General features: G+C 35.7%; 1 protein-coding gene across 3 annotated transcripts in view; it reads left to right on the forward strand.

Moving 5' to 3' along the window:
* Nucleotides 1–26,178, forward strand: part of LOC145241370 (uncharacterized) — a 116,811-nt gene that overhangs the window by 86,327 nt on the left and 4,306 nt on the right. For all 3 annotated transcript variants that reach the window (XM_080104248.1, XM_080104249.1, XM_080104247.1), the window contains exons 5-8: nucleotides 3,655–3,696; nucleotides 9,842–9,963; nucleotides 12,815–12,875; nucleotides 14,485–14,684. In XM_080104248.1, coding sequence (XP_079960374.1) covers nucleotides 3,655–3,696; nucleotides 9,842–9,963; nucleotides 12,815–12,875; nucleotides 14,485–14,684 — 425 coding nt within the window. The remainder of the gene's footprint in view (nucleotides 1–3,654; nucleotides 3,697–9,841; nucleotides 9,964–12,814; nucleotides 12,876–14,484; nucleotides 14,685–26,178) is intronic.

The raw sequence follows: 26,178 nt of genomic DNA on the forward strand, positions 1-26,178 counted from the left end.
TTTTATATATTTTTTGTTATTAATGCTATAAAACTTTGTTATAAATAAAGTAGATGAAGAAAATCATTTATTCTTACAATTCTTAGTAAAACAGTGTTACCGTCCTTAGAACAATGAGTTAAGCTTCCGAATTGCCTAAAAATTTAATTCTTTTTTTTTTTTTTTTCGTGGCGATGTGATTGTAAAAATGTTCCACATTTTTATGTCTTTTTTGCATGATATGTATGATAGCAAGTCTTCTAAGAATTATCTCCCTTATCCATCGATGGTAGTATCTCAGTGGCCGTGGTAGTATTCATTAAAATTAAGTGTTTCTTAAGAAAGAGCAGTAAATACAACTTGGTCTGTTTTTGTCCTTGGGCGTTGAAGGAGAAGTCCTTCTAAACTGAGGCATTTTTTTTTTTTTGTTTTTTGTCTCAATACAGTGCCCCTTTTTGAGAGCTGGGTTTTCCTTGCATTAAAAACCGATTTTGTGTCTAACTAAATAAATAGGAACTAAAAGTCTTAGTTTAGTCTGATCAGCTTCTCTACTTTGGCAGCTTATTTATTTATCTTTTTATGCAACTCGATTCAGACAAGGCATGAAGAAACTTGATATAAGGAATTAAAAAAACAATACCACTTCATGGTAAAAACTTGCAAATGATAAATGTTATATGGATAGTTTCCAACCCAGAAAACAGCAATTCTTTCCCGTTTATCAGAAATATTGCTCACGGAATGTGAGGACTAAAGGATAAAACAAATGAAGTGAGTTACAAGACTGCTGAAAATAAACCAAAGATTCATTTTCTATTCTCCATATTATTTTTTAAATAATTAAAGTTTAACTTGATTGAAAATTAAAAAGAAAACTGAAAATCTTCAAAACAAAAAAATATTTGTTTACACTAAAAGTTGTGTTGATATATTTTTGTGTGTGTCTGTGTTTAAGTTAAAATCTACGGTGTAAGTCTATAAATGGTCCACAAGTAATCTTATATAAAAATCTGAAAAAAATCTTTATAATTTACGTACTTGTCACTGCATGAAGATGTCATATTCCAAAAATCACGTAAATCAAACAAGTAGTTTTTTTTTTTTTATTTAAGAAAATCAAATATTAGGAGACATTTATCAAAGAAAAACTTCACGCCATCTTGTTTTTGAATGATACACTACTAGCGACACCTATTGGGAATGTTTGGAATATAAGATCAGCAAGGGGCAGACAATCAACTTTCCACGCTATAGAAAAAAAAATAGGAAAATTAAGACATAAGTTTTTGAGGATGTTGAAAACGAAAATAACGTTTAAAATTCCAGCAAACGAGTAGTTTCCAAGATATGAAGAAATGTTAGTTTAAAGAAAGTGGGGGATCACTTTTCTATAATAATTTAACGTATAATTATCACCCACTTTATGGCCACCACTAGTGTAAAACTTGAATTTATACCGCTGAAATACACATTTGCCAAATTTTTGTTGGAGGAGCGTCAACGTGTGGGTGCTCAATTTATGTGAAGTGATCAATCAACCTTCTCTAAAATTTTCCCATTGAGAAGAATCTTATTTTCTTGGAGGGTAAGAATCAGGATTCCAGTTCTTGCAAGGAAGAATAGTCAGTTTTGCAATGAGCTTTTGGAATGTAGGGGTGAGGTAAATTCAAAATAATCTAGCCAAAGTTATTCATCTGCAATAGAAATGGGAATTTTTTTGCAGGAAGCAAATTCTTAAGCTAATTGATGGCTGATCCAAAGTTTATTTTCCTCAGATAAATATATTCAACAAGGTTTCATATCTCAACATAACATTGCTGCAAATGCTAAGAGATAAGATGGAGATGCACCAAAGTTATTGAAAGCTTAAAATGTGAATTTACTAGTTTGTGTTCACACCTAAGAAAGGACAGGGAGCAACTGTGAACATTGGGTATGGGAGAGTGGTTCAAAAACTGAGGCTGAAATCAGAAGTGCAAAGAATCAAAAACCAAATGCCATGAATATGTGAAGGTATAAAAAAGTTGATGCATAAAAACTTTTACCAAAATGACCAAATTCACCATTAAATAACCTGAAAAGAGTTTATTGATATACTGTAAAACAAAACAACCAAACCAAACACTATGGATAAATATTTCAATATATAAAAAAACTTTAAACTTAAAATCTTTTACCAAAATGACTTGATTCAGCATTAAATAACTCGAAAAATATATATTTATGAGTTTATATACCATAAACAAAACAACCAAACCAAACATCATGTATAAATATTTAACAGATATAAAGAACTTGAAGTATAAAAACTTTTATGAAAATGACTGGATTTGGCACTAAATAAGCCAAAGTATTTATATGCCATAAACCAAACCAACTGAACCAAACGCCATGAATAAATATTTGAAGACATAAAGAACTTGAAGCTTAAAATCTTATCAAAATGATTGAATTCTGCCATAAATAAGCCAAAATATTTATATGCCATAAAACAAAGCAACCAACTTAATTATAGATAATTGAAACTATTTTCATGGCAAGTGCTCGTCTGAGCTCCAATCTATGGTCGCTCCTTGCCAAACTTTCACGAGAAACACTCGTCTAGCTGAAACCACTATCAATAATTTCCCCCACTCTTTATCTGTGCCTAAACCTAAACGTAGATTCCATTAACAAAGAGTCTTTCTTAGAAGTGCACGCCTGTGGAACTGTCTTCCATTTGCCTGCTTTCCAGCTGACTACAATATGGTTGTCTTCAAGTCCAATGTAAACAAGTTCTTGATGAGCTGTTCCACTTAAGTTTATAAAATTTACCGAATTTCCATTACTAACGATTACTATATTGCCCAGTTGACTACACTCTTTAACCCTTATTCTCGAGTGGCCTCTGGGCCTTGATAAGTGGCGATGCCTATGTAAAAAAAAAAAAAATAAATAACTTTTTAAAAGCATAGTTAATATATTGTTAAATACATATTTTTTTTCTCATGAGGAAGTGAGAAGTTTCATGATTCCTATCATCTTAACAAACCAACAACTTTCCTCAATCCCAACTGTACCCAAAACTAAACAAAAATTCCATGAGCAAAGTTTCTTTCCTAGAACTCTCCATTTGTGAAACACAATACTGTTTGTCTGTTTCAAGGAATGACTATAACATGGTTGTCTTCAAGTCTAATGTGAATAAATTCCTATCAAGTCGTTCGTTTAGATAATCTAGCCATACCCAAGTGCCACCGTGACTGAGTTTTGTCTCCCCATCTACCTAACACTTACCCTTATCCTTGAGTGGCCTCTGGGCTTGGATAAGTGGTGACTCTCCAAGTATAAAAAAAAAAGAATTAAAAAAAGCCAAATACGAAATGCAAATATATAGTAAAGATGTGACCATTGTTTAAGAAAAGGTACAAGAGTCAAGTTGCATGCATTCAAAATTATTTTCAACTTTATATAGACAAAAGAAATCCATGCAAGAAGAGGGGGGGGACAGTCGATACCATTCTTTGAACAAGTACAAGATGGCCACATCTCTACTATATCTTTGCATTTCATATTTGGCTGATGTAAGAGATAGGAATGTCGAAAAAAAAATTTTTATTATTCATAGAATAATTGCAGATGGTTTCTGCATCATAAATTTTTGTATTTAATTTTCAAAATAAATTTATTTTGCAGGTCGAATTGTTGCAAGTATTGAAGAAAGAATGGCGTTAAATGGTGAGTCAATTTTGAGTGAAAAAATCTGGTAAACATTATATGCTTTACTAATTATTCAGAATTTTTAGCAAAATCAAATAAATTTCCTCCATGATATTGTAGAAAAGCTTTCATGTACATTTTATCAGCTAAAAGAATACACATTTTCTGATTTTTCAGAAATTTGACAAGATATATCACTTGGAAAATCAAAATATCTCATTTTTAGACTTCAGCAAAGCTGATAATGTTTTCTTAAAATCATCTCTTACAATGAACAACGATATGTTACAAAATTAATCCCAGAATAGAAGACAGGTCGGCAATACTTTAATGTTTTTTTTTTGTTTGTTTGTTTTTAATAAGTAGGAAGAAATTGTGGCGCTTATGCATTATTTGACCTGCACCATTTTTAAAATAGTATTTTCAAGATAAATTTAAGTTTCCTAATATGTTTTTTTTATTAAATTGTTAGGTCACAGTAAAGAATAATTACAAAATACCCTCCCCATGTTAAGAATGGCTTTCTAAATAACAATATTTTTTATACAAATTTTTTATTTAAATTTGATATAATATTATTTTTTCCAGGTAATATTATTTGACAGGGGTCAAATAGTACCAAAATTGTCAAATGTGACAGAAATTTAGTGTTAACACCCCTTACGTGTCCGCTGTTAAATGATTCCATGATAAAATTTTTAAAAAATATGAGATGCCATTATTCAAAAAAGGCACACAGTTTGAAATCAGTATCACTATTATGTAGCAAAGAGGAAGTGTGATTTTTTATAAAAGGAAAAGGTTGTAAAGTAGATAGCTATTCTGTAGGCTCTGTTTTATAGGAAGAAAAATGGGCACTTTTGCAATTATCAACATTGGTTAATGGAAGATAACTCTATTTTTTTTTCACATGATGGTCACCACTTATCAAGGCCTGGAGGCCACTCAGGGATAAGGGTTATTGCATGTACAGTAATCAATGGGATAGTATCATAGTAATCGTTAGTAATTGAGATTTGATAAAGTGTCTTACTTAAGGGGGCGGTTCATCAGGTATTTGTTTATGTTGGACTTGAAGACCTCCAAGTTGTAGTCAGGTGGGAAACGGGCAAACGGAAGAGAGTTCCACAGGCATGCACTTCTAAGAAAGAAGCTTTGTTCATGGAATCTACGTTTTGATTTAGGCACAGATAAAGAATGAGGAAAAGTATTGACAGTGGTTTCAGCTAGACGAGTGTTTATCGTGAAAGATTGGCGAGGGGAGACCAGAGATTGGAGCTCAGACGAGCACTTGCCATGGAAATAATGATAAAACAAAGACAGGCTCGCAACGTCTCTTCTGTGGGAAAGAGGTTACAGGGAAGAGAAAAGGGCATCCCCACTAAGCCACAAAGTCTATTTTGTACTCTGTCAAGGCAGGATAGGCTGTTTTTAGCAACTCTTGCCCAGATGTGGCAGCAATACTCCATCCTTGGACATATTTGGCTTTTTTAATATATATATATATATATATATATATATATATATACTAGCACGGGTACCCAGCATTGCCTGGGTTGACATGAAGTTCTGTTTGAAACACACCAGTATACTAATCATTTTCATCATGGGCAACCTGGATACTCCCACAACAAAAATAAAAGAACGGATGAAAACATGTAAATGTAATCGCCCAAAAAAAGAAGTATGTGATACCCTCTCCACCAGATATTTCGGCAGAAGGGCTACAAAGAGAAGAAACTATTCTCCTGATATTGAGCACTGGAAAAGATAATTAAAAATAAATCATTGCAACTTTTATTTCAATAAAAATAGCAGTGAATGCCCGTGCGATCGCAAAAAAAAAAAAAAGAGAAAAGATTTACCAAAATTAATTAAATTTATCGTTATTTTGTTTTAAATGTAATTCCCCCTACCACCACCACCACCACCACCACCACCACAAAAAAAAAAAAAATTTATATTTGCCATGTTTTGCCCACCCACCCCTCGATCGCCAAACTTGAAAAAATGCTAGAGATGACATCTGGTTGAACGCTTTGTGGCCAAAAATGGGTGCTCATTTTATGTTAAATTTATATAGAAAAGTTATCTCCCACGCTAAAATGTTAAATTTTTTTTTTTCTCAAAGTTTCTTCTTTCATATTATTTATAAAGACTGATTAAACGTATTAGGCCACAAAAACCAAGTCTTAATTGTTTTGGTCAATGTCAAGTTTCTTTCCAACTACCTCAAAAACTTTAAAATTATGTTTATGGTTTTCGGTGGTGCTGAAAACGAATATTACATTTAAATTTGGGGCAGATAAGTAGTTTTCATGATATGAAGAAATTACTTTTTCAAAAAGTGGGGGATCACTTTCCTATATAAATTTAACATAAAATGAGCACCCACTTTCTGGTCACCTAGTAATTTCTTTATATCATAAAACAAATTTAACTGTGATATTTATTTTCAGCACCCCGAAAATTGGCGCTGTTTTTTTTTGTTTTTTTTTACTAAGAGATACGTTCATTTTTTCATCTCATAATTTAGGACACTAATTATGCTATTAGTAAGTTTACAAAAACATACTTTTGTTTTTCGCTCTTTTTTCATTATACAGCTTGTATAGTTGTGAACAGGTGCCTCTGCAATTTAACATTTCACAAAAATATATTTTTGTAAACCGCTTGTGTAAGCTTACTGACAGCATTATTTACCTCCTAAATTATGAAACATAAATGAATCTTTTAGCAAAAAAACAGCGCCTGTTTTCGATGGTGCTGAAAACGAATATCACAGTTAAATTTAAGAAGTTATTAGGTGGTTAGAAAGTGGGTGCCCATTTTACGTTAAATTTATATAGGAAAGTGACTGATCCCCCACTTTTTGGAAAAGTAATTTTTCATATCATGAAAACTACTTCTCTGCCTCAAATTTAAATGTGATATTCGTTTTCAGCACCATCGAAAACCATTAAAATTCGTCATTTTCAAGTTTTTTGAGGAGTTGGAAAGAAACTTTACATTGACCATATTTTTCTTGGGTTAAACAATGATGGGTCACGTCATAAAAATTGACCATTTTTAATTTTAGATATTAAATAAATTATAAAGAAAATCTGTTTCGCAGGCAATTAAACACACTTGCTATGGTATAATTATTATAATAAATCCTGCGCAACACCGATTAAATTTTATAAACAAAAAACAAAAAGATTAGAGGATGATGGATTTTGTGCACATGTGTCTCTGACTAACTCTGCCCTCGTGAGGATGCAAGTAAATGAGGACATTAGTTTTAATTATTTTTCTCTAACAAATAAAAAAGGTCACTTAAAAATTAAGAATATGAAAAAAAAAAATTCCTCCGAATTAAAAATAAAAGTAATAATTCAGCTTAGAATAATATTTAGAAATGAAAACAAAAACAGGAAATATTTAATAATGTGCTCCATTTAAACCCTTTTTTTCAATTAAAGTATCACAGTTATTTCCCCTTTTGGTTTTCTGGGTTTTGGTTTGAAAATAAAACAGTTTCAAATTTCAGATAAAATGAGTTAAATCAAATATAACTTGAAATGTAAATACACTAAATAATTAAAAAAAAATTTAATTAGTACAGTTGAAACAATGCTATTATGTCGAATAAGTAATCTCAAGGTAATTATTTATATAGATTTCATTTAATGTAATATGTTAATGACCGTAACTCAATAATGTAAAAGTGGTTTGAAGAATGCTTATATATTGAAAGTCCGTATACAATATAATGTCTCCTTTGACAGAATTATCCTAACATGGGCATTAATATTTCTTGATCAGGAGAGGTGTACACACATATGGCCTTTATATTTCTTTGATGATTGGGAGTTAAACACACAGACACACACGGACACTACTACTTTATATATATATATATAGAAGCTATTTATATATGTTCATTTTTTTTCATACAGGAATTTGGGACACTAAAAAATTTAACCTTACAAAAGTCGATATTGTAATTTTTATCAAACGAAACTTTTTTTTTTTTTTTTGTTCAGTTGAAAGCTAGTCAGTATTATTTATCTTTTTTATTTTTGTATTTCTTCTTGACGGATCTCTGATTATTTGTTTTTATTCTTATTCCCAGGAATATTGCACTGTATCAGTGAGCAATATTGTCTTAATGTAAAACAGAAAATATTGTCACAGTTTCTTTTAATAAAAACTAACTTTTTTTTTATTTTATTTTTTTTTTTAATTACATTTTCACCCCAAACAAGGCACATTGCCACTTTGATGCAGGGGGCTACTATCGGGGACCTAAGCTACAGGGGTACTATGCAGGGAGTCAGGCAGCAAGATGTCGGTTCACGTTTACACTTGAACTTCTGCATGTCAGTACAGTTGGGGAAGCAGGGACCCAGAAGGGAATTCCAAAGTCTAGCAGTTCTGGGGAAGAAACTACTGGAGTAGAAAGCTCTCTTACATCTAGGGATCTCTACTGTGTAGGGGTGGGATTTAGCTGCTTGTCGGGTTTGTTAGGGGTATTTACGTTGAGGGGGTACAAGTACTTGCAGTTCGTCGGAGCATTCATCATTAAAATACTTGTAGAGGGATGCAACATGTCATCGATGGGACAGAGGCTGAAGCTTAGATGACAGTTCAGGACCTGTCAGGTTGGCGACTTTCTTTAGAATCCTGTCCAGGAGTGAGAGACTAGTAACAGATGTGCCAGCCCAAATGTAATAACAATACTCCATAAATGGACGAATGGTGGCCTTATAGAATATAGGATGCTTTCAGGCATAAATAACTTTCTAGCATGGTAGAGAGAGCCCACTTTTTTCGCAGCAGCCTTGGTAATGTTTTTGTTATATAAGCTATTAAAATTTTGGTTCTCCTATAGAAGACGTCTCCCTGAACTGCTTTCATTTTTTTCTTGCTCACATGCCCCTATTCAGAATTCGTAGCAGCAGGCCAGTATCAATGGACTTTTTTCCCTACCAAAACAGTCATTAACAATGTTGTTTTTTTTTTAATGTTTAATATATTTCAAACTGATATAAATTTTTACACTATAAAAATAATTAAATTAAAACAAAAATATTTTTTTTATTTTGAATTATTTAATCAAATAAAAATTTCATTTTTTTTATTTGATTACTAAATTTTAAAATTTCTAACAAATTACCCAACAATTTAATAAACAGAAATATCGTAAAAACTAAATTTAACTTGAAAATACTATGAAAAAAATAGCCTTTTAAATTGGCATTTTTACTTGATTAAATAATTCGAAATAAGAAAAATGACTTATGTTTTAATTTGATTATTTTTATTGTGTAATAATTTATCAGTTTGAAATAGGGAAACATTTTTAAAAAACAAAAAAAAACATTGTTAATGACCGTTTTGGTAGGAAAAAAAAGGTTCACTGATGTTGGCCACTGCTACGAATTTGGAATAGGGGCATGTGGGAATTCATAAACTCCCAACCAGATCTTTACCTATCGGCTGTCACAGACAAAGTGTGTAAACGCGTCACTATGCATAGGTTCAACACACTATGTAGGCAAAAACATAAACATGTTGAGTCACTGGATGCATGTATCCTTGAAACACGTGTTGATTCTGTGTCACTCCTTTTGTGCTATCTCAGTTTTGGCTTTGAGACGAGACAAGATGTCGCCTTATCACCTCAGTTCGAATCTGTCAAAAGTGCAGGAAAATGAAAAGAAAAAACATTACATTTTTCGCATGACTGATCAAAGTTTCTACCAGTATTTTGTTTCATTTTCGATTTTTGAGCGATTATCAAGGATCCTCATGCAATGCTTATGGCAGCCATATTTTTTTCATTCTAACTGAACGGAGTAAATAGGCGATTTCTTTTGAATAAAAAAACACTTTAAAATAAGTTAAAACACAAAATCTTATCCAGTAGAAGTTTGTGAGTATCAAAAAGGATTCAAATTCCTTTTTGATTCTTGAAGACATCTGTAGTTTTGATATGTTTATTTAATATGCAAACCGTATTTCTTCAACCTGATTATTTTTCATTTGTATTTCCTAATTACACGAAATGTATTTTAAATTCGCCATTATTATTTTCTGTTAAATTCTTTATTATTGTATATTATTATTATTCCTATTCTTATTATTGTTATTATTATTATTATTATTATTATTGCAGAACTTTCAAATTCCTCTCAACCTTCCAAACCTGCTTTCATTCGATTATGTCGTCGTCTTCCTGGTTATTTCTTAGTCAATGTTGAAAAGTGTATACTCAATGAAAATTCAACGCTCTTCCCGGTTTGTAAATGTTTTTCTCCTCACAAAATTTGTTTAAACATTAAAAAAAGAAAAGAAACAATACTTTGTATTGTTTGTAATCATTTTGATTAGCAAACTACTATTTGAACTTAAAGCAGTTATTGATGATTGGCAGTTTGATATGAAATTAGTTATTTTAATTAACAGATACTTGTTTAATCTTAAAGCAGCTTTTTTTATTATAAGATGTCTGTTTTATCTGAAAGCAGTTTTTCTTTTTTGATTTGGTAGACATTAATTTAATCTGAAAGCAATGATTATGATTGATAAATGTTTGTTTGACATAAAGCAGTTATTTTGATTGACAGACATGTGTTTGATCTGGAAGCAGTTATTTTGATGGGCAGACGTGTTTGATTTGGAAGCAGTTATTTTGATTGGCAGACGTGTGTTTGTTTAGAAAAATGTGTAGAATCCCTGCTTAGTTGTTTCAACTCTCATGTCTATTCTGATCCGGAACGATAGTACCTTTCATGGTTTCATCTTTGCATTAAATAGAATGTATTATTTGCAGACATATTTATTAGTAAAATATACAAAACAAATTAATCTATGAATATTTAAGTTTATTAAGAATTTAAAGCATAAAATATTCTCCCTAAATCATATTATTCAGCATTAGATGACCTAAAAAGGATTGATGTGTAGTAGAAAGTAATACAATGTTATAAAACAAATTAAAATTATTAAACCAATCAGAAATTTAAAACAATAGATATTTGAAGATCTTAAGAACATGAACCTTAAAATTTTATTGGATTTGGAATTCATTAACTCGCAAAAGAGTTGATATGCATTTAAACAAAACAACCAATCAAAAATTCCTGGAAGAAATAATGACCTTTGGAAATAGTTTTGATTAAAATATGAAAAAAAAAGAGACCAGGAGAGAATTGGTTGCACTAAAATACAGAAAGTTAGCATCCCAGATCGTGTGTGAACTGTTAGGATCAACTTCACTACAAGCAACTGCAATGCATTAACTCCCAGGAAATCATCATCATCATCATCATCATCATCATCATCATCATCATCGATTTAATGTCCATTTACATGCTAGCATGCATTGGACAACTTCTAGAAATTTGACTTTAACCTACTTCTGGCCAGGTCTTTATTTATCCCTTTTTCTCTCATCCATTCTTATTTCTTTTCATGTCTTTGGCCTTCCCCTGTGAACTGAACCTGGTACTTCAACTGTTCTACATCTATTAACCCAAGAACTTTCATCCATTCTTCCAACGTGACCATACCATTCAAGTTTCCTGTTCTGCACACATCTCCCTATACTGTCCCGATTTCACCTTCCCCTAAGTTAATCAGATTTAAGCCTGTCTTTGTGAATCACATTACACATCGATCGTATCATTCTCATATCCTTTCTCTCCATGCAACACATGTCCTCAACACTTACTGGCCAGGTGTCACTTCCATACATAAACTTTTCCCTTGGTTATTAATAATAGAAATTGCTTGAACTTACTCTGTCCACTTGTAATTCTTGTAATCACATTAGCACCTGCTCTACCCTGTGTTTCAATGACGTAACTAAGCAAAACTTCTGAATAATTTCAAGGGTTTGTCATCCATATATCCCACCCAAAAGTTGGTGTGGTTTAAAAATCCATCAATTCAATAGAATGTCTAGAAAAGGGAAATTTTGCAGCAATATACGGGTGAAAGATCTGGTAAAATGGAGGAACTGTGAGTCTAAGTTGAATGTTACTTGGTAATATCTCATTTAGTTAGTGTGTTGGTTTTGAGGTGGTATCTTGGTTACGATCAAAGCATGACTGATAGAGTTGGTATGATGTTAAAAGAAAAAATGAAACGAGCAATGAAGTTCTTAATAACTCACCTCAAAATATGTTCAAGATGTATTCATCAAAGTGTAAATTATTGAGCAAAATTTTGAAAAACAAAAATGGAATTAAACGGTAAATAAAATGTTTTGTTTGTATCAAATCACGAATTGAAACAAGTGAAGCATGCCTGGTCCCCCATGAGTGCACAGTGAACGCAGCATAAAAAAAAATGACTAAGTTCAGCATTTGCCCCCCTCCCCTTCATTTAGCGCCAAAAGTCCCCAGGGGACATCAAATCCTGGCGAAAATGAACGGTGCAGTTTTAGGTCTTAACATATGTAAATTTGAGTTCTGCACCATGCAAAAAAAAAAAAAATCACCAAGTCCATCATTTGCCCCCTCCCATTTAGCCCCAAAAGTCCCCAAGGCCTTCACATATTTAAATTTCAGTTCAGCACCATGCAAAACTGCTAAATAGACATACGCAGAAAATTTTGGATAAATATGGTAAAATAGTGCCAAAAATGGAGTGTTTTTATTAATCCTAAAAGAGCCTCTGGGGCACACCCAAGAGTTATCATGAAGTATAGACAAACATTATATAGAAATCAGTTAGTTACAACTTTTCAGAAAGTTTTATAAAAATCCAAGGCATCAATTTTTTTTTCTTTTTAATAAGCACAAAAGTGTAAATTTTAGCCATTATAACCCGAAAGGCACCCCTTTTTAGGATAAGCAGAGTTTTCCTGGAAAATCCGTTCTCTTACTTTTTTACTCGTATCATGTTTGATGTTTGTGCAAAATTTCAAAAAATTTTAAGGTGTAGCTATTGAGAAAAGTGCAGACAGACAAACGGACAAAGGGACAAGGGTGAATTTACAGGTCCATCCTCCTTTTTTCGGGGGGGGGGGGAATAATTAATTCAATGAAATGATTTTAACTTTTAATTGAAGGGAAGAAATTAAATTTTAAGAATTTTTCTGCATATTTATTCCAAGAAGCATTTTTTCCTTTTGTTTTTGCAGGATTCCGTTCAGTGTCAATGTAAAGTGTCCTTGTCCAAATCTGGTTTAATCGTTAGCACAGGTAAAATATCTCTCTATCTCCTTCTCTCTTTCTTTCTCTCTCCCTTTCTCTGTGACCCAACCACCTGTGGTGGTCGAATTTAACATTAATAATAGTGTTTAATTAGAACTTTTATTGTGTGAACATTCCCAGGCAATGCTCGATTGCCATGCTAACTCCATTTATTTGGTCATTGATGCAACCAGAATGAGGAAAAATAGCTTCAGTTATCAGATTTGGGGTTGATAATAATGTTTTAATAATAATATGGTTTTGCAAAGAAAGCAATTGATTTAAAGAAAATAGTATGAAAAGTTATATTGGCTAAACTTTGGAGCAGAATCTGACCTTGAGGTCAACTTTGAAGGACGGTCAGCGTGGGAACAGATTTAATGGAAATTTACTTTGATATGCTATTATGCACAGAGCCAATCAGAAGTGAAGGGTATATGTCGCAATGACCCCTGATTGGCTTATTTGGACTAGGAGAGCTTCATTCCCCACTCATCCCTTTTTTTTATTTTTTTTTATTTTTCTTCCTTTGAAGATTGCAATGCTGGGAATGGGGCAGCCAAATCAGCTGCCAACATTGCCCCACTTTTCATTGAAACCAACTGAGAGCTCTTTTTAGTATCTTCGCTGTTCCCTTAAGTGCAATTGTCTGGATCTCTTTTGCACTTGGTTCACCAGGAATATTAGTTAGGTAGGACTTCAGGTTCTTTTTCATAAGCCCTGTGGCACCTATGATAACTGGTATGATATAGTATCTGTAGTTATTAAATACCACACCCATTTAGAGATCGATTTGGTTGGTTTCTGTTCTAAGCAGACCAGAGAAAAATACATTAATTTATATTAAGTGTAACATCAAAGTAGAGTATCTCTAGTTTCTCTCACTTAAATACTACATCCATTTAGAGATCGACTAGATTGTTTTCGGTTAAAAAAAAAACATATTACTTCCCCATATTAGCTTATATTTGTGGCACTCCCTAAACTTTGGAATGGCTTTGTGCCAAATTTATTTTATGATTATTTTATTTTTATTGTCAAATTTTCTGAAATAAATAAATTTTTCAAAGTGTAGTATCTGTTTATTACCACATGTTATCTTTTCTGTCCTCGATCAGAGAGCGAGAGAGAGACCTTTCTGAACTGAGACAGTTTTTATCCTTGTTCCAATTCAGAGTACTCCTTTTTGGGGAGATAAATTTTTCCCACATTAAAAACCAACCTTGTGTATAAGTCTAACCTTGCAAGGAGACAAATAAATCGGGACTAAAAATGAAACTAAATTGCAGCAGATAGATACAGTTGTAAAAAGACAAATTTAAATGGGATTGGTTCAAGATTTTTATTTCTAGTAGTAATGGGACTCCCCACACCTACATATGTTCCCCCTCCCCTTTTAGGTTGGGAAATTGATGGAAAACTGGTTCACCATAGTTTTTTTTTTTTTTTTTTTTTTTTTTGCATTGAGAATCTGATTTTTATTGTTTAAACTTTCTTTTGCAAGAAACAAATTATTTTGTGATTGGTCATTTTTAAACTTTTTTTTTTCCAAGGAGAGTTAGTGTATCTACAATAAATATTGTAATTATTAAAAATGCAAAATTGTTTTATTTTCCAGAAACTCATCGAGCTTCCATATCTTGGATGCATGTTAAACAATGGTCATTACAACCTTACAATCGAAGCCTGACATATACAATAATGTGTTTTACTGATTCAATGAATAACACAACGTTAGATGAGAAAAATCTTTGTGTGGAGAGTGAACAGTTAGAATATCTTTTAGCAGCAACTCACGAATTTATCAGAAACCCTCAGGTAAGTCTCAATCTTGCTTGTACACTTGAAAAAAAGCATTCATGAAAGGTATACAGTAAATCTCTATGGCAAAAAAATTGAATCGAGGTATCTAATTTTAATCATTTCACAAGTTGGTGCACACAAAACTTTCTCGAGAAACACCAGTGTAGCAGAAATCACTATCAATAATTTTCCCCCACTCTTTATTTGTGCCTAAACCTAAACATAGATTCCACGAACAAAGCTTCTTTCTTAGAACTGCATGCCTATGGAATTGTCTTCTGTTTTCCTGCTTTCCAGCTGACTACAATATGGTTGTCTTCAAGTCTAACGTAAACAAGATTTTGATGAGCCGTTCCATTATAAGTTAACAAATTTACCAAATTTCCATTACTAGCGATTACTATATTGTCCAATTTTCTACTGTACAATCTTTAACCGTTATCCTCGAGTGGCTTCTTGGCCTTGATAAATAGTGATACCTTTTTTTTTTTTTTTTTTTTTTTTCAAAATGAAAAACGAATGTGATACTATAGGTTGCTTACTCCCAACAGCTAGGATGATAAAAAGACCGGCTTATTGATTGGATTTCGCAGATCAATAACACGATGACAATTATTTTTTAATTTTCTGGGTTGCGAGATAATGAATAAAGCAAATTGAGGAAAAAGTAGATGCGACTTGTTTCCACTGGGAAACTGAGAGAAAATTTGGCTGAAAATAAATGACACGTTTGGCGAAAAACGACACAAGCGCCAAAAGTTTAAATTTTGAGATTTTTGTCGCAAAACACATAAAATATCAAAGAGAACCTAATCACAAAAAAAAAATAATTGCTGAATTCAAAACATTCATGTGAAAATAAGTGTTAGAATATTTGGTATATGTCTGTTTAAATGTGGATACTTAAGACCATAGATTTTCTTTAAATGATTTATCTAATTATGTTCTGTTTGTTTTGACTTTTCCAGACTTGAAAATCAATGAGCACTAACATCATTGTTGTTCATTAAAGTTGAACATCTAAAAATAATTAATTTTGTAAGCCGTTTAAAGAAAGAGAACAAGAAAGGTTGACCAGTGGGAAATAGAAACAGCAAAACTGGAGTGAAATATTGTAGAAAAGTGCAGGCTTAGTTAAGCATGTTCTTGCAAGAAAAAATGTTTCGTAAAAAAAGGTGGCCCAGAAAAGTTTGCGTTAATATTCAAATCATTCTGGAAAATAGGAAATTACAACGAGCAAAATAGTTACATAGAGAAATTACGAGCAAAATAGTTACATAGAGAAATTACGAGCAAAATAGTTACATAGAGAAATTACAAAGAGCAAAATAGCTACATACAGAAATTACAAAGAGCAAAATAGCTACATACAGAAATTACAATGCGCAAGATAGCTACATACAGAAATTACAATGAGCAAAATAACTACATACAGAAATTACAACAAGCAAAATAACTACATACATGAATTACAATGAGCAAAATAGGTACATACAATGAGCAAAATAGGTACAAACATGAATTACAACGGCAAAATAGGTACAAACATGAATTACGAGCAAAATAGGTACAAACATGAATTACGAGCAAAATAGGTACATACATGAATTACAATGAGCAAAATAGGTACAAACATGAATTACAATGAGCAAAATAGGTACAAACATGAATTACAACGAGCAAAATAGCTACAATCAAGATTTGGTTCTGGAAGGAGTGAGTCACTTGCTCGGCAACAGCACGTTTCTGCCCTCTTCTTTTCTCGCCACCAATGTCACACCGCACAATCTGAACGTTAGCAACACAAAATACTTTTCAAAAAAATATGTTCATAACTCTTTTCTTTTTGCTATCTCCAGGGAAATTTTCCCAGCTTTTATATCCTCCTATCTAGAAAAGAAAAAGGAAGAGACAGGAAAAAAAATTAGCTTCTCCCATCATGCCCTTCCTTCCCAAGATGCCCTTCGTGTATATAAATGAGCTAGCCATCCTTTCCATCTTCTTTCCCAAAGAGGGATGCAGATTCACTCGGTACGTTTTTTTTTTGTTTTTTTTTCTAACCATATACCCCACAAGCCCCGCTGATCTTCGAGATCAATAAAACACTTCATAATCCTTCATCAAAGCAGTCCTCCTCCTCTCACGTTGATGCCTCTGGGGGGCAACTTCTTGGGGGTTGAAATTTTCAGGTTCACTACAAACATTTTCGCCCAGTTGCAAAGAACCACAATGTGGGGCTAAGTCGAATTGGGGTGCATCGTTAGCTTCTTGGTGGATCTCGACTTCCTCCTCTTCACTGCCATCACTGCGCACCAGCAGGGTTACATGACGCAGGTTTAGCATATGCCGGGGAATGCCATTCACCATCACGTTGTTCTTCGACTGCATTCCCGTTACGACCCCCCTCCCCCAGCGAGTGGTACATTTTGAATTGTGGGGCTTCACCCACACCTCCTCACCCACTTTAATGGTAGCTTCTTCAACCTCAATTCCTACGGTTTTGTTGCACAGATGCCGCCACTTATATGCGAAGATGGCTCTATGAGTCACAGTTGTCTCATCTTGTCTGGTTTTCCATAAGATGTATCAAAACACTGCCTCCATAGGTGAAATGTTGCTTTTTTCCGCAGCAGCCTTGATGGTGCAATGATTCCTCTCCACTATCCCATTGCAACTCGGACGATACACTGCCCTAAAAAATTGCCTTACTCCCCCACTTATCACACACCTCTTTAAAGGCTTCTGATCGGAAAGCGGGGCCATTGTCCATTAACAGCTCCTCAACCGGCCCTTTCTCCAAAAATATTTCTTCGATGACCCCTCCAATCACCATGCAGCTTCTGCCCTGATCTCTCTCCATATGGCAAACTTCCCCAGTCCACAGTCGACCATCGACAGATACAGCTTATGGTGATAATGGGTCACATCAATGGCCAATCACTTCCAGTCTTCCACAATGTGTAACTCTCCTATTTCGTGTCTGGACCGTCCGGGGTCTATCGATTGGCAATCCTGTACATTGCTCCACTCCCTGACCTCCTTCTCGGTGGTTTCCGGGTAAACCTCCCTTGCCAGGAATAATGTCCGTTCTCGACCAAAGTGGTGCATTTCATGTAACTTTTTAACTTCCTCTCTTGCACAGCATACTGAGGAAACCTCCTTTCCCTCTTGCAGCCAAGCCTTCTTTACCTGTGTCATCGAATCCGCCTTGTTCTTTTCTGATGGGACCAGCACTACAGATACCCTCAACTGGAATTTCACTATCAAATCTGTGAGTGCTCCAAGCCTGCACTTGATCAGCATTTCTGCAGCACCTCTGGTCCTAACTCTCTTATCGTCAGTCACTGCCGACCTGATCCATGAAACTACCGTTGCCGAATCGGATTTGATTTCAATTGTTTTCAATCCCCACTTCAGGCCAGATTGATTCCTTTCATAGCGGCCTCCAGTTCGGCTACGTTGATATGGGTAATAGTCATTTTTCTTTCTTAGCCACGCTGCATCTTCCACAGTTACACCTCCCATCTCTAATACGATGCCCAATGCCAGGCTGCTGGCATCGCACCAAATCACCCCTGCATCTCTGCCGCTGACATACCATTCCCCCTTTACCGGGTCTTCTTTCCTCACTCACGTGATGACTTCTTGTAGCATGTTCGTGACCTCCTTCGTCACACGGCTCTCCCAGCCATCAGTATCTGTTTGTCGTTTAATAAAGCTGCACGCTATCCTGAGCAAGCCGGCGATTGGATAGTGTCCCACCAGTCTCCTGCAGACCGAGACGAGTTCTCGTTTTGTCAGGTCAGTTCCGATTTCAAGTATTGTATTCCCTCATCTAAAGACAAGGCTTCCTTTGCCATCTCGGCATAGTTCCAACCCCAACGCTGCTCCTCCATCCAGGGACTCCGCCGGTTTTGCAGTCAACCCATACCTCGCAACATCGCCTCTCACTTTCTCCGCTGTCACCTCTGCTTCCTCCACGAGAATGTCGTCAATGTATGAACTGGTGGCCTTGTCCACTGTACAGTCTTTACTCAGCACCGTCTTCAGCACGGCAGTCAGAACTTTGGGGGCTGAGCTCAGCCCAAAGCCTAACCTCGTCAGGCAATACATTTTCCCCTTGTACCGGACCTTGATGTTGCCAGAGTTTTTCATCTACATGGATCTGGAGATAAGCCAATTTCAGGTCGACAATCTTAGTAGCCTGCTCCATCCTCCTCCGTTTCCTTATAATCTCTTCGCATACGTCAATCCATTTTAAAAAAATTTTTTTTTACTTCAGTAAGTTTTAAGATATCAAGGGGGTAATCCCTCCTGGAGCTAACACTTGATTCTATTATGATTTAAATTTATATCCGAGGGCTCTTTTAAGAATAGATACTGTTCCCTTTATGGCTGCTATCTGTATTTCATTACAGCTTGGTCTTCCAGGGATTGCTTCTAAGTATTTCTGAAGGTTCTTTTTTATTAAACCAGTTGCTCCTATCACAACCGGTATAATGTTTATTTCTTTCAGAGACCATGTCGTTTTTAGATCATTTTTTAGGTCCTGATATTTTATCTTTTCCCGTTCAGCTCTATTAAGGCCAAAATCATTTGGGACTGTGACATCGATAATGAGCGCAGTTCTTTCGGGCTTGTTCCATGTTCCATATTACAATATTTGGTTTGATAGCTTTGTCTTTTATGTATCTGCCCGCCTGTATGTCTTTGTCATAGAACACAATCACTTTTCCGCTTGATGTTATCGGTGGTGGTTCATGTTCCCAGATGTTCGTTGCTCTGTCAAGTTGCATACTTTGTTGTGACGGGCAGTGTAAAGGCCATCTGCTAATAAGATTGGACATGCAGACATTAGATGGCTTGGGCTCTCAATTGCTGAATGGCAAAACCGGCATTGGCCATTTGCTTGTAGGCCGGTCATTTTTTTTAATCAATTTGTGAGTAAGCCCTGATCTTGACTGGCTATAATGAGTCTTTCCTCATCAAATGGAAGTCTCCCACTCTTGAGCCATTGGAGTGAAGCATCTTTTTCTATATATTCCTGTTTAAGCTTCTCTAGGAACTTTCCTGCTCTTTTATGTTGTTCCCATCCTTGTTTTTTTGTGTCTATCTCGATTTCGGTGTATTTCTTTCTCTTTTTTCTTGCAATCTGTGTTGCTGGTTCATCATATATCTCGGCAGTATTTTCCAGTATGTCACCCACAAAGTTTTCAGCAAGCTTTGTGACTGAGGTTTGTTGGGGTAGGCGTTCATGGTGGTCCCTCACTATTTCTATTGACATATCTGTTGAGCTTTTAATATACTGCCCCATGCTTACTATGGTGGCTCGATATGAAGGTTTATTTCAGTGAGACCGAAGCCACCCTCTTTTCGTGATAAGTATATCCTGTCCATACATTGGTTTCGATATATTATTTTATGTAAGGTTAGGAGTTTCCTGGTCTTTGTATCTAACCTATTGATATTGTATTGAGGCCAGTCAATAATACCAAACCCATATGTGATGACAGGGATTTCAAGTTGATTTATGGCAGTTATTTTGTTTTTGGGGCTTAATTCAGATTTGAGGATCTTTTTAAGGCGTGATGTGCATTCTTGTTCCACCTTATGTCTCATTTTTTCATGCTCCACAGTAACATTCTCCTCTATACCAAGGTACTTATATGTGGCATCCTCTCCTAGGTCTTCAATCAAGCCATCATTGAACCGAATATTTTCAGATGTCGTCTTTTTTCCTTTTTTTATTGTGCATTTGGCACATTTGTTAAATCCAAACTCCATGTGAAAGTCTTTACATTTTCTATCAGAGAGACAAGCTGTTTTTCTGTCTCTGCATAGAGTTTGAGATCATCCATAAAAAGTAGATGATTTACTCTTTTACTTTTTTCTTTTTTCCTTCCTTTACTAAGATTGTACCCAGCATCACATTTTTTGAGGAGTTTGCTGAGTGGGTCAATAGTAAGGCAGAGCAGTGGTGACAGACTATCACCTTGAAATATACCTCGCTGGACACTGAGATTTGAAGTTTGTATTGTCCCTTCCATGTGGTGTAGTGCAATTGATGTTTGCCACATGGTCATTTGTTTTGTAAGGAATGTCCTTAGGTTCTCATGGACATTATATATCTCCAAACATTGCAGTATCCAGGAGTGAGGCACACTATTGAATGCCTTTTTATAGTCTATCCAAGACACTGACAGGTTCCTTTGATGCTTTTTGCAGTCCTTGACGATGGTTTTATTGAGGAGAAGTTGGTCCTTTGTACCAAGTTTATTCCTGGTACATCCCTTTTGTTCGTTTTCAAGGTATTTGCCATCGGTCAGGTGTTGATAGATTGCATCTGCAATCATTCCTGTAAGCCATTTGTATGTGGTTGGGAGGCAGCAGATAGGCCTGTATTTATTGGGCAAGTGAGTCTCTTGGCTCTTCAGTATCAAAGTCGTTTTGCCAAGAGTTAACCACTCTGCTGAATCTTCTTCGCCGCTGACAATATGAGTAAATGCCTGCGCATAATGTTCATGAAGTGCTGTGAGTTTTTTAAGCCAGAAATTTGGAATCTTGTCAATTCCTGTGCTTTTAAAGTTGCTAAAGTGGGTGATTTATTTTTCTTATATCATCTTTCGTGATTTTTAGTGGTGGCATATCTTGTTTGCCCTTGACAGACTCTTTAATTGTATGTATCCACTCCCCCTCTTGGTGTTGTTTGGGGTCCTCATACTGTGGCTTCCAGAATGACTCCACTTCTTCCTGTGATGGTGGCGAGTTAACCTTGATTTCTTCTTGAATTAAATTTCTGTATACCATCCTTGGGTTCTTGTCAAACAACCTATTCAATGACTTGGACTCCATTTTCTTTTGTTTATTTTTTATTTGTGCAGCTAAAGCTTTTATTTCAGCTTGGTTTTCTGCTACCTTAGCTCTTAGCTGCACTTGGTTATGAAGTGAATAGTCGGTTTTAAGTTTATTAATCTTTTTTAATTTTTCCCCTGGGCTGTCACATAACAGAAAGGCAGATATCTGGGATATTTGAGTTTTAAGATTTTCTGTTGCAGCCTACTTTTCCAGACTGTTTCTTTTGTTTTGGCCTTAAATTCTCCTTCTTTTTTCTCTTTATGGTGGGGCAAAAGTTTCCTCTGCATATACCATGCTGCCCCAAAAGTTGCATGGTTTATTTCAGTTAATTACACATTAGTTGGGATAATTTTTGTGAGAGCATCATTCACTTTCGTAACAAGGATCTTGAAGGGTTTGGTACAATTTATTTTCACCAGTCTGGGTCGATCTTCAACAGCCAGGCATCGTGCCATTTCTATTCCGTTAGCCAGTTCTTCTTCCAGCTCCATCTGGTTTGCATCCAGTGTCATGTTTACAGGTGGGGCATTGCGGTATTGTTTTTGCCCATATTTTAGTTGAGATATTTTCGGGGGTGAGCCTTGAGGAGAGTTACTGTTTATTGGGTGTTGCCCTTGATAATGTGTCTCCTCTGTCAATGTTAAGTCTGGGACCATGTCAGGTAGTTGAGGTGAATTGGTTCTGGTGTAATGTCACTGGGGAAAGGGATGGGGTTGCTTATTGGGCAGATGTCATCTTCAATCATTAAGCGAATATCTCTAATCATACTGGAAATCTGCTCTGTAGAGAAAGCATTGTTCTTCATGAAGTTAAACTTCTGGCATGTGAGTTTTTCTCTTGCGATGCCTTTTTTATTTGGACAATGATACTTGAAGATTTTTTGCCATTCTTGACATCTTTCTTTGAGTTTTGAGTGCTTAATTTTTGCATACTCCATCGCCCATATAAGCGTCCATTTATCCTCCCTGCTCCATTTAGTTTGCATAAACTCAGTTGTATCTCTTTGGCTAAAGTCCTCCTCTGCCTCAGCAAGAGCCCTTAGCTCAATTGCATCTCTTACCTCTTTGGTGAGTGGCAGGCTACATGTCTGTTTAATTCTCTGAAATCCAGTACCAGTTTAACTTTGTTCTTGGTGGGTTGAACAACTGCCAGTAATGGTAGGACTCCTTTTTCTTCTTCTGTCCACGGTTTCAGAATTCCCTTCTCTATCCACCTCTCCACTTCCTCCTCGAATCCTTTCTTATTTCTCCTCGCAGTGTTTTCTCGTAGCAGCTTACTTTGTTTTGTAGTTCCGGAGGCTCGGAGATCCATTTCCATTCCACCGTCCACTTCTCACCATCAAATCCTCGTCCTCGATGCAGCAAGTCTCTGGTTTTTGCATTCTGATGTTTCTATCACCTTTCACTCCTGCCATTCCTACTGCGCCGAGGCATCCGAAAGTTACTTGGCCCCCTCTCAACGTAGCGCCCCCCAGTTGGTTGATCGCACTTACACCTAAAACCACATCAACATCACCAACTAGACGATCCAACACCAGGGCTCGCAGTACAATAGGCACACCTTGCACCAGTACTTCCACTGTTGTCTCTCCTAAGCATTTCACCTCCCTGCCATCCACGGTCTTAATACTCCTGGCTCCGCTCCATGATCTAGCAACATTCTTCACTACCAATGTTGTGGTGCAGCCTGTGTCAACAAGGGCCATGGCTCTCTTCCCATTGACTACTACCGGTAACTGAGACAACGTTTCGTTGTGCGCCATTTCCACATAAAAGGGGGAACCACTGGCGCAATGGCTCCTCTTCACTCATTCCCTGGTCCCGTGAAGTGACGCAATAGCAGCTAATGTGCCCCACTTGTCCACATCGGTAGCAGGTGACCCCCAGTCTCGGCTCTTTGCAATCCTTGAGCAGGTGAGGACCCTGGCACCAGAAGCACTTGATGGCAGGTCTCCCCTCCTGTCTCCTCGCTGCCAGTCTCTCGTCATCCAAGTGGGGCCTCGTGCACTTATTTCCACTCACAACTGCAACCACAATTGGGCTCTTGACATTCTTGACTAGGACTCTGGCGTGGACCAAGAGATCGTCCCATCGTATTGATCTCAGTGATTCTCTGCATGTTCGCGGAGATTTCTTCTGGGAAGCCGTTCACTAGGTATAGCTTTACCCTCATCTCCAGGTTCCTCCCCATGTAACCAACCAATCCTGCCAGTATCCTGATCTCTGCAACAAAGACGTCAACAGACTCGCCATCCACCTCAAGCTTGCCGAGTGCTTCAAATGGACTATCTTCATCGCGCATCTGCTGATAAATAGTGAGGGCTTCCCCCTCCAAGTAGAGCGGCAGCAGGGTGACCACGTCTTCGATTTTTTGCAACTTCATCACCATCTTTAATTTTTCCAGCCATTTAATTAGGTCACCCTCCCCAGTGAAGGGTCGCAACATCTGAGTGTTCAGTCTCCAGTCAGCCATGTTAACCTGTTTGACACGCCGAAATAGCTTCTAAATGTTACAATCAAGATTCGGTTTTGAAAGGAGTGAGACACTCGCTTGACAACAGCACGTTTCTGTCCTCTTCTTTTCCAATTGACCACACCTGGCCTCTTGCCACCAATGTCACACCGCACAATCTGAATGTTAGCAACACGAAATAATTTTTAAGAGAAGTTCACAAATCTTTTCTTTTTGCTTCTCCAGGGAATTTTTCCCAGCTCTAATATCCTCCTATCTAGAAAAAAAAGGAAGAGACAGGAAAAAAAATTAGCTTCTCCCATCATGCCCTGCCTTCCCAAGATACCCTTCGTGTATATAAATCAGCTAGCCATCCTTTCCTTCTTCTTTCACAAAGTGGAATGCAGATACACTCAGTACATTTTTTTTAGCTATATGGAGAAATTGCAACGAGCAAGGTATCTCCACAGAGAAATTGCAACGAGCAAGGTATCTCCACAGAGAAATTGCAACGAGCAAGGTATCTCCACAGAGAAATTGCAACGAGCAAGGTATCTCCACAGAGAAATTGCAACGAGCAAGGTATCTCCACAGAGAAATTGCAACGAGCAAGGTATCTCCACAGAGAAATTGCAACGAGCAAGGTATCTCCACAGAGAAATTGCAACGAGCAAGGTATCTCCACAGAGAAATTGCAACGAGCAAGGTATCTCCACAGAGAAATTGCAACGAGCAAGGTATCTCCACAGAGAAATTGCAACGAGCAAGGTATCTCCACAGAGAAATTGCAACGAGCAAGGTATCTCCACAGAGAAATTGCAACGAGCAAGGTATCTCCACAGAGAAATTGCAACGAGCAAGATATCTGCAGAGAGAAATTGCAACAAACAAAATAGCTGCACAGTGCTGTTTTTACTGTAGTGAAATTATTGAGACAATCACAGGGACACATCATTACATCTTTTAAATTCAACAAAAATGACAAACCGAAACAACATCAGAGATTGGAAGAACAGGATCACCTTATTCATGCAAAGATTAGTAAAGATGATCACGTGGAGGAATGAAAACAATAGGATCGGTGTAATTATGAATGGGATTGTGCAGTATGGGTTTTCATTAGTTGATTAGCCAAGATGGCCAACCGATGCTGATGTCAGATGGTAATTTAAAATTGCAAAATGCAGGCATAAGGGAACGAAATGCATTTTAATAGTTTTTAACACCAAAAAAAAAGCAAATTGTTTTTTGTGTCTACTCTTTTTCAGACAATTTTTTACCGAAATCTTTTGTGTTTAACGATAATTTAGAAAACAAAACGGCAAACGAAAGGACGTTGTAACTACATGTTTTTATTAAATAGATTCATCATGAGATTTGTTCATTTGTATAATCTATATAATTATAAAGTTCAAATGACCTTATAACAGGTGTTGTAACCCCACATCCAGTTTACGACTTCCGATTATGCATGCGTACATAAGCATAAACCCATAACAGCGTAAACAAATAAACACAAATGTCTACTTTTTCAGAATTTAACCTACGCACTGAAATATTAACGTTATTATTTAGTAATTATTATTTAACATGGGAGGGGTGGGGATGTTTTGCAACTATTCTGTATTACAACTATACTGTCGCAATTTTCTTACAAATAAATCTACTTTAACCCGTTGATAACCATAAGAGCATTTTACAACAGCGATTTACCCATCTTTTTTTTTTTTTCAAATTTATTCTCCATTTTTTAATGCAACGTTCTTAAAAACATTCGTGCATATTCTTCTACACTACCAACATAAATAAATAACCCTGAATATGTTTTTTTTAATTTGTGTTACAAATAAATAATAAACACGACAATAAAACATATTGTTTTACTGTGTACGTTTTCAGCATCCCAATTGTTTTTTTTTGTTTTTTTGTGTTTAAATTATCCAAATAAACAATTGTTACTACTTTCTGCTTTATTTATTTTTTTTTACATTGTTCATTTCCGCATTGTCTTAATTAGTTTTATTGACCCTATCATCTATATATATGAATTCATATTCCTGTCTGTCTGTTCACATTTTGATTAATATATACAAAAGATCCGTTAGTTTAATAATTCATTTATTTCTATATATAATATGATTCTTTAAAAACTATACGATTAAGAGGTCATCTGATATGTTTATTATATTAAGGAAAATGAATT

This window comes from Euprymna scolopes, chromosome 20, assembly GCF_053919585.1.
Source record: "Euprymna scolopes isolate OS-2025 chromosome 20, ASM5391958v1, whole genome shotgun sequence".
Taxonomy (NCBI): domain Eukaryota; kingdom Metazoa; phylum Mollusca; class Cephalopoda; order Sepiida; family Sepiolidae; genus Euprymna; species Euprymna scolopes.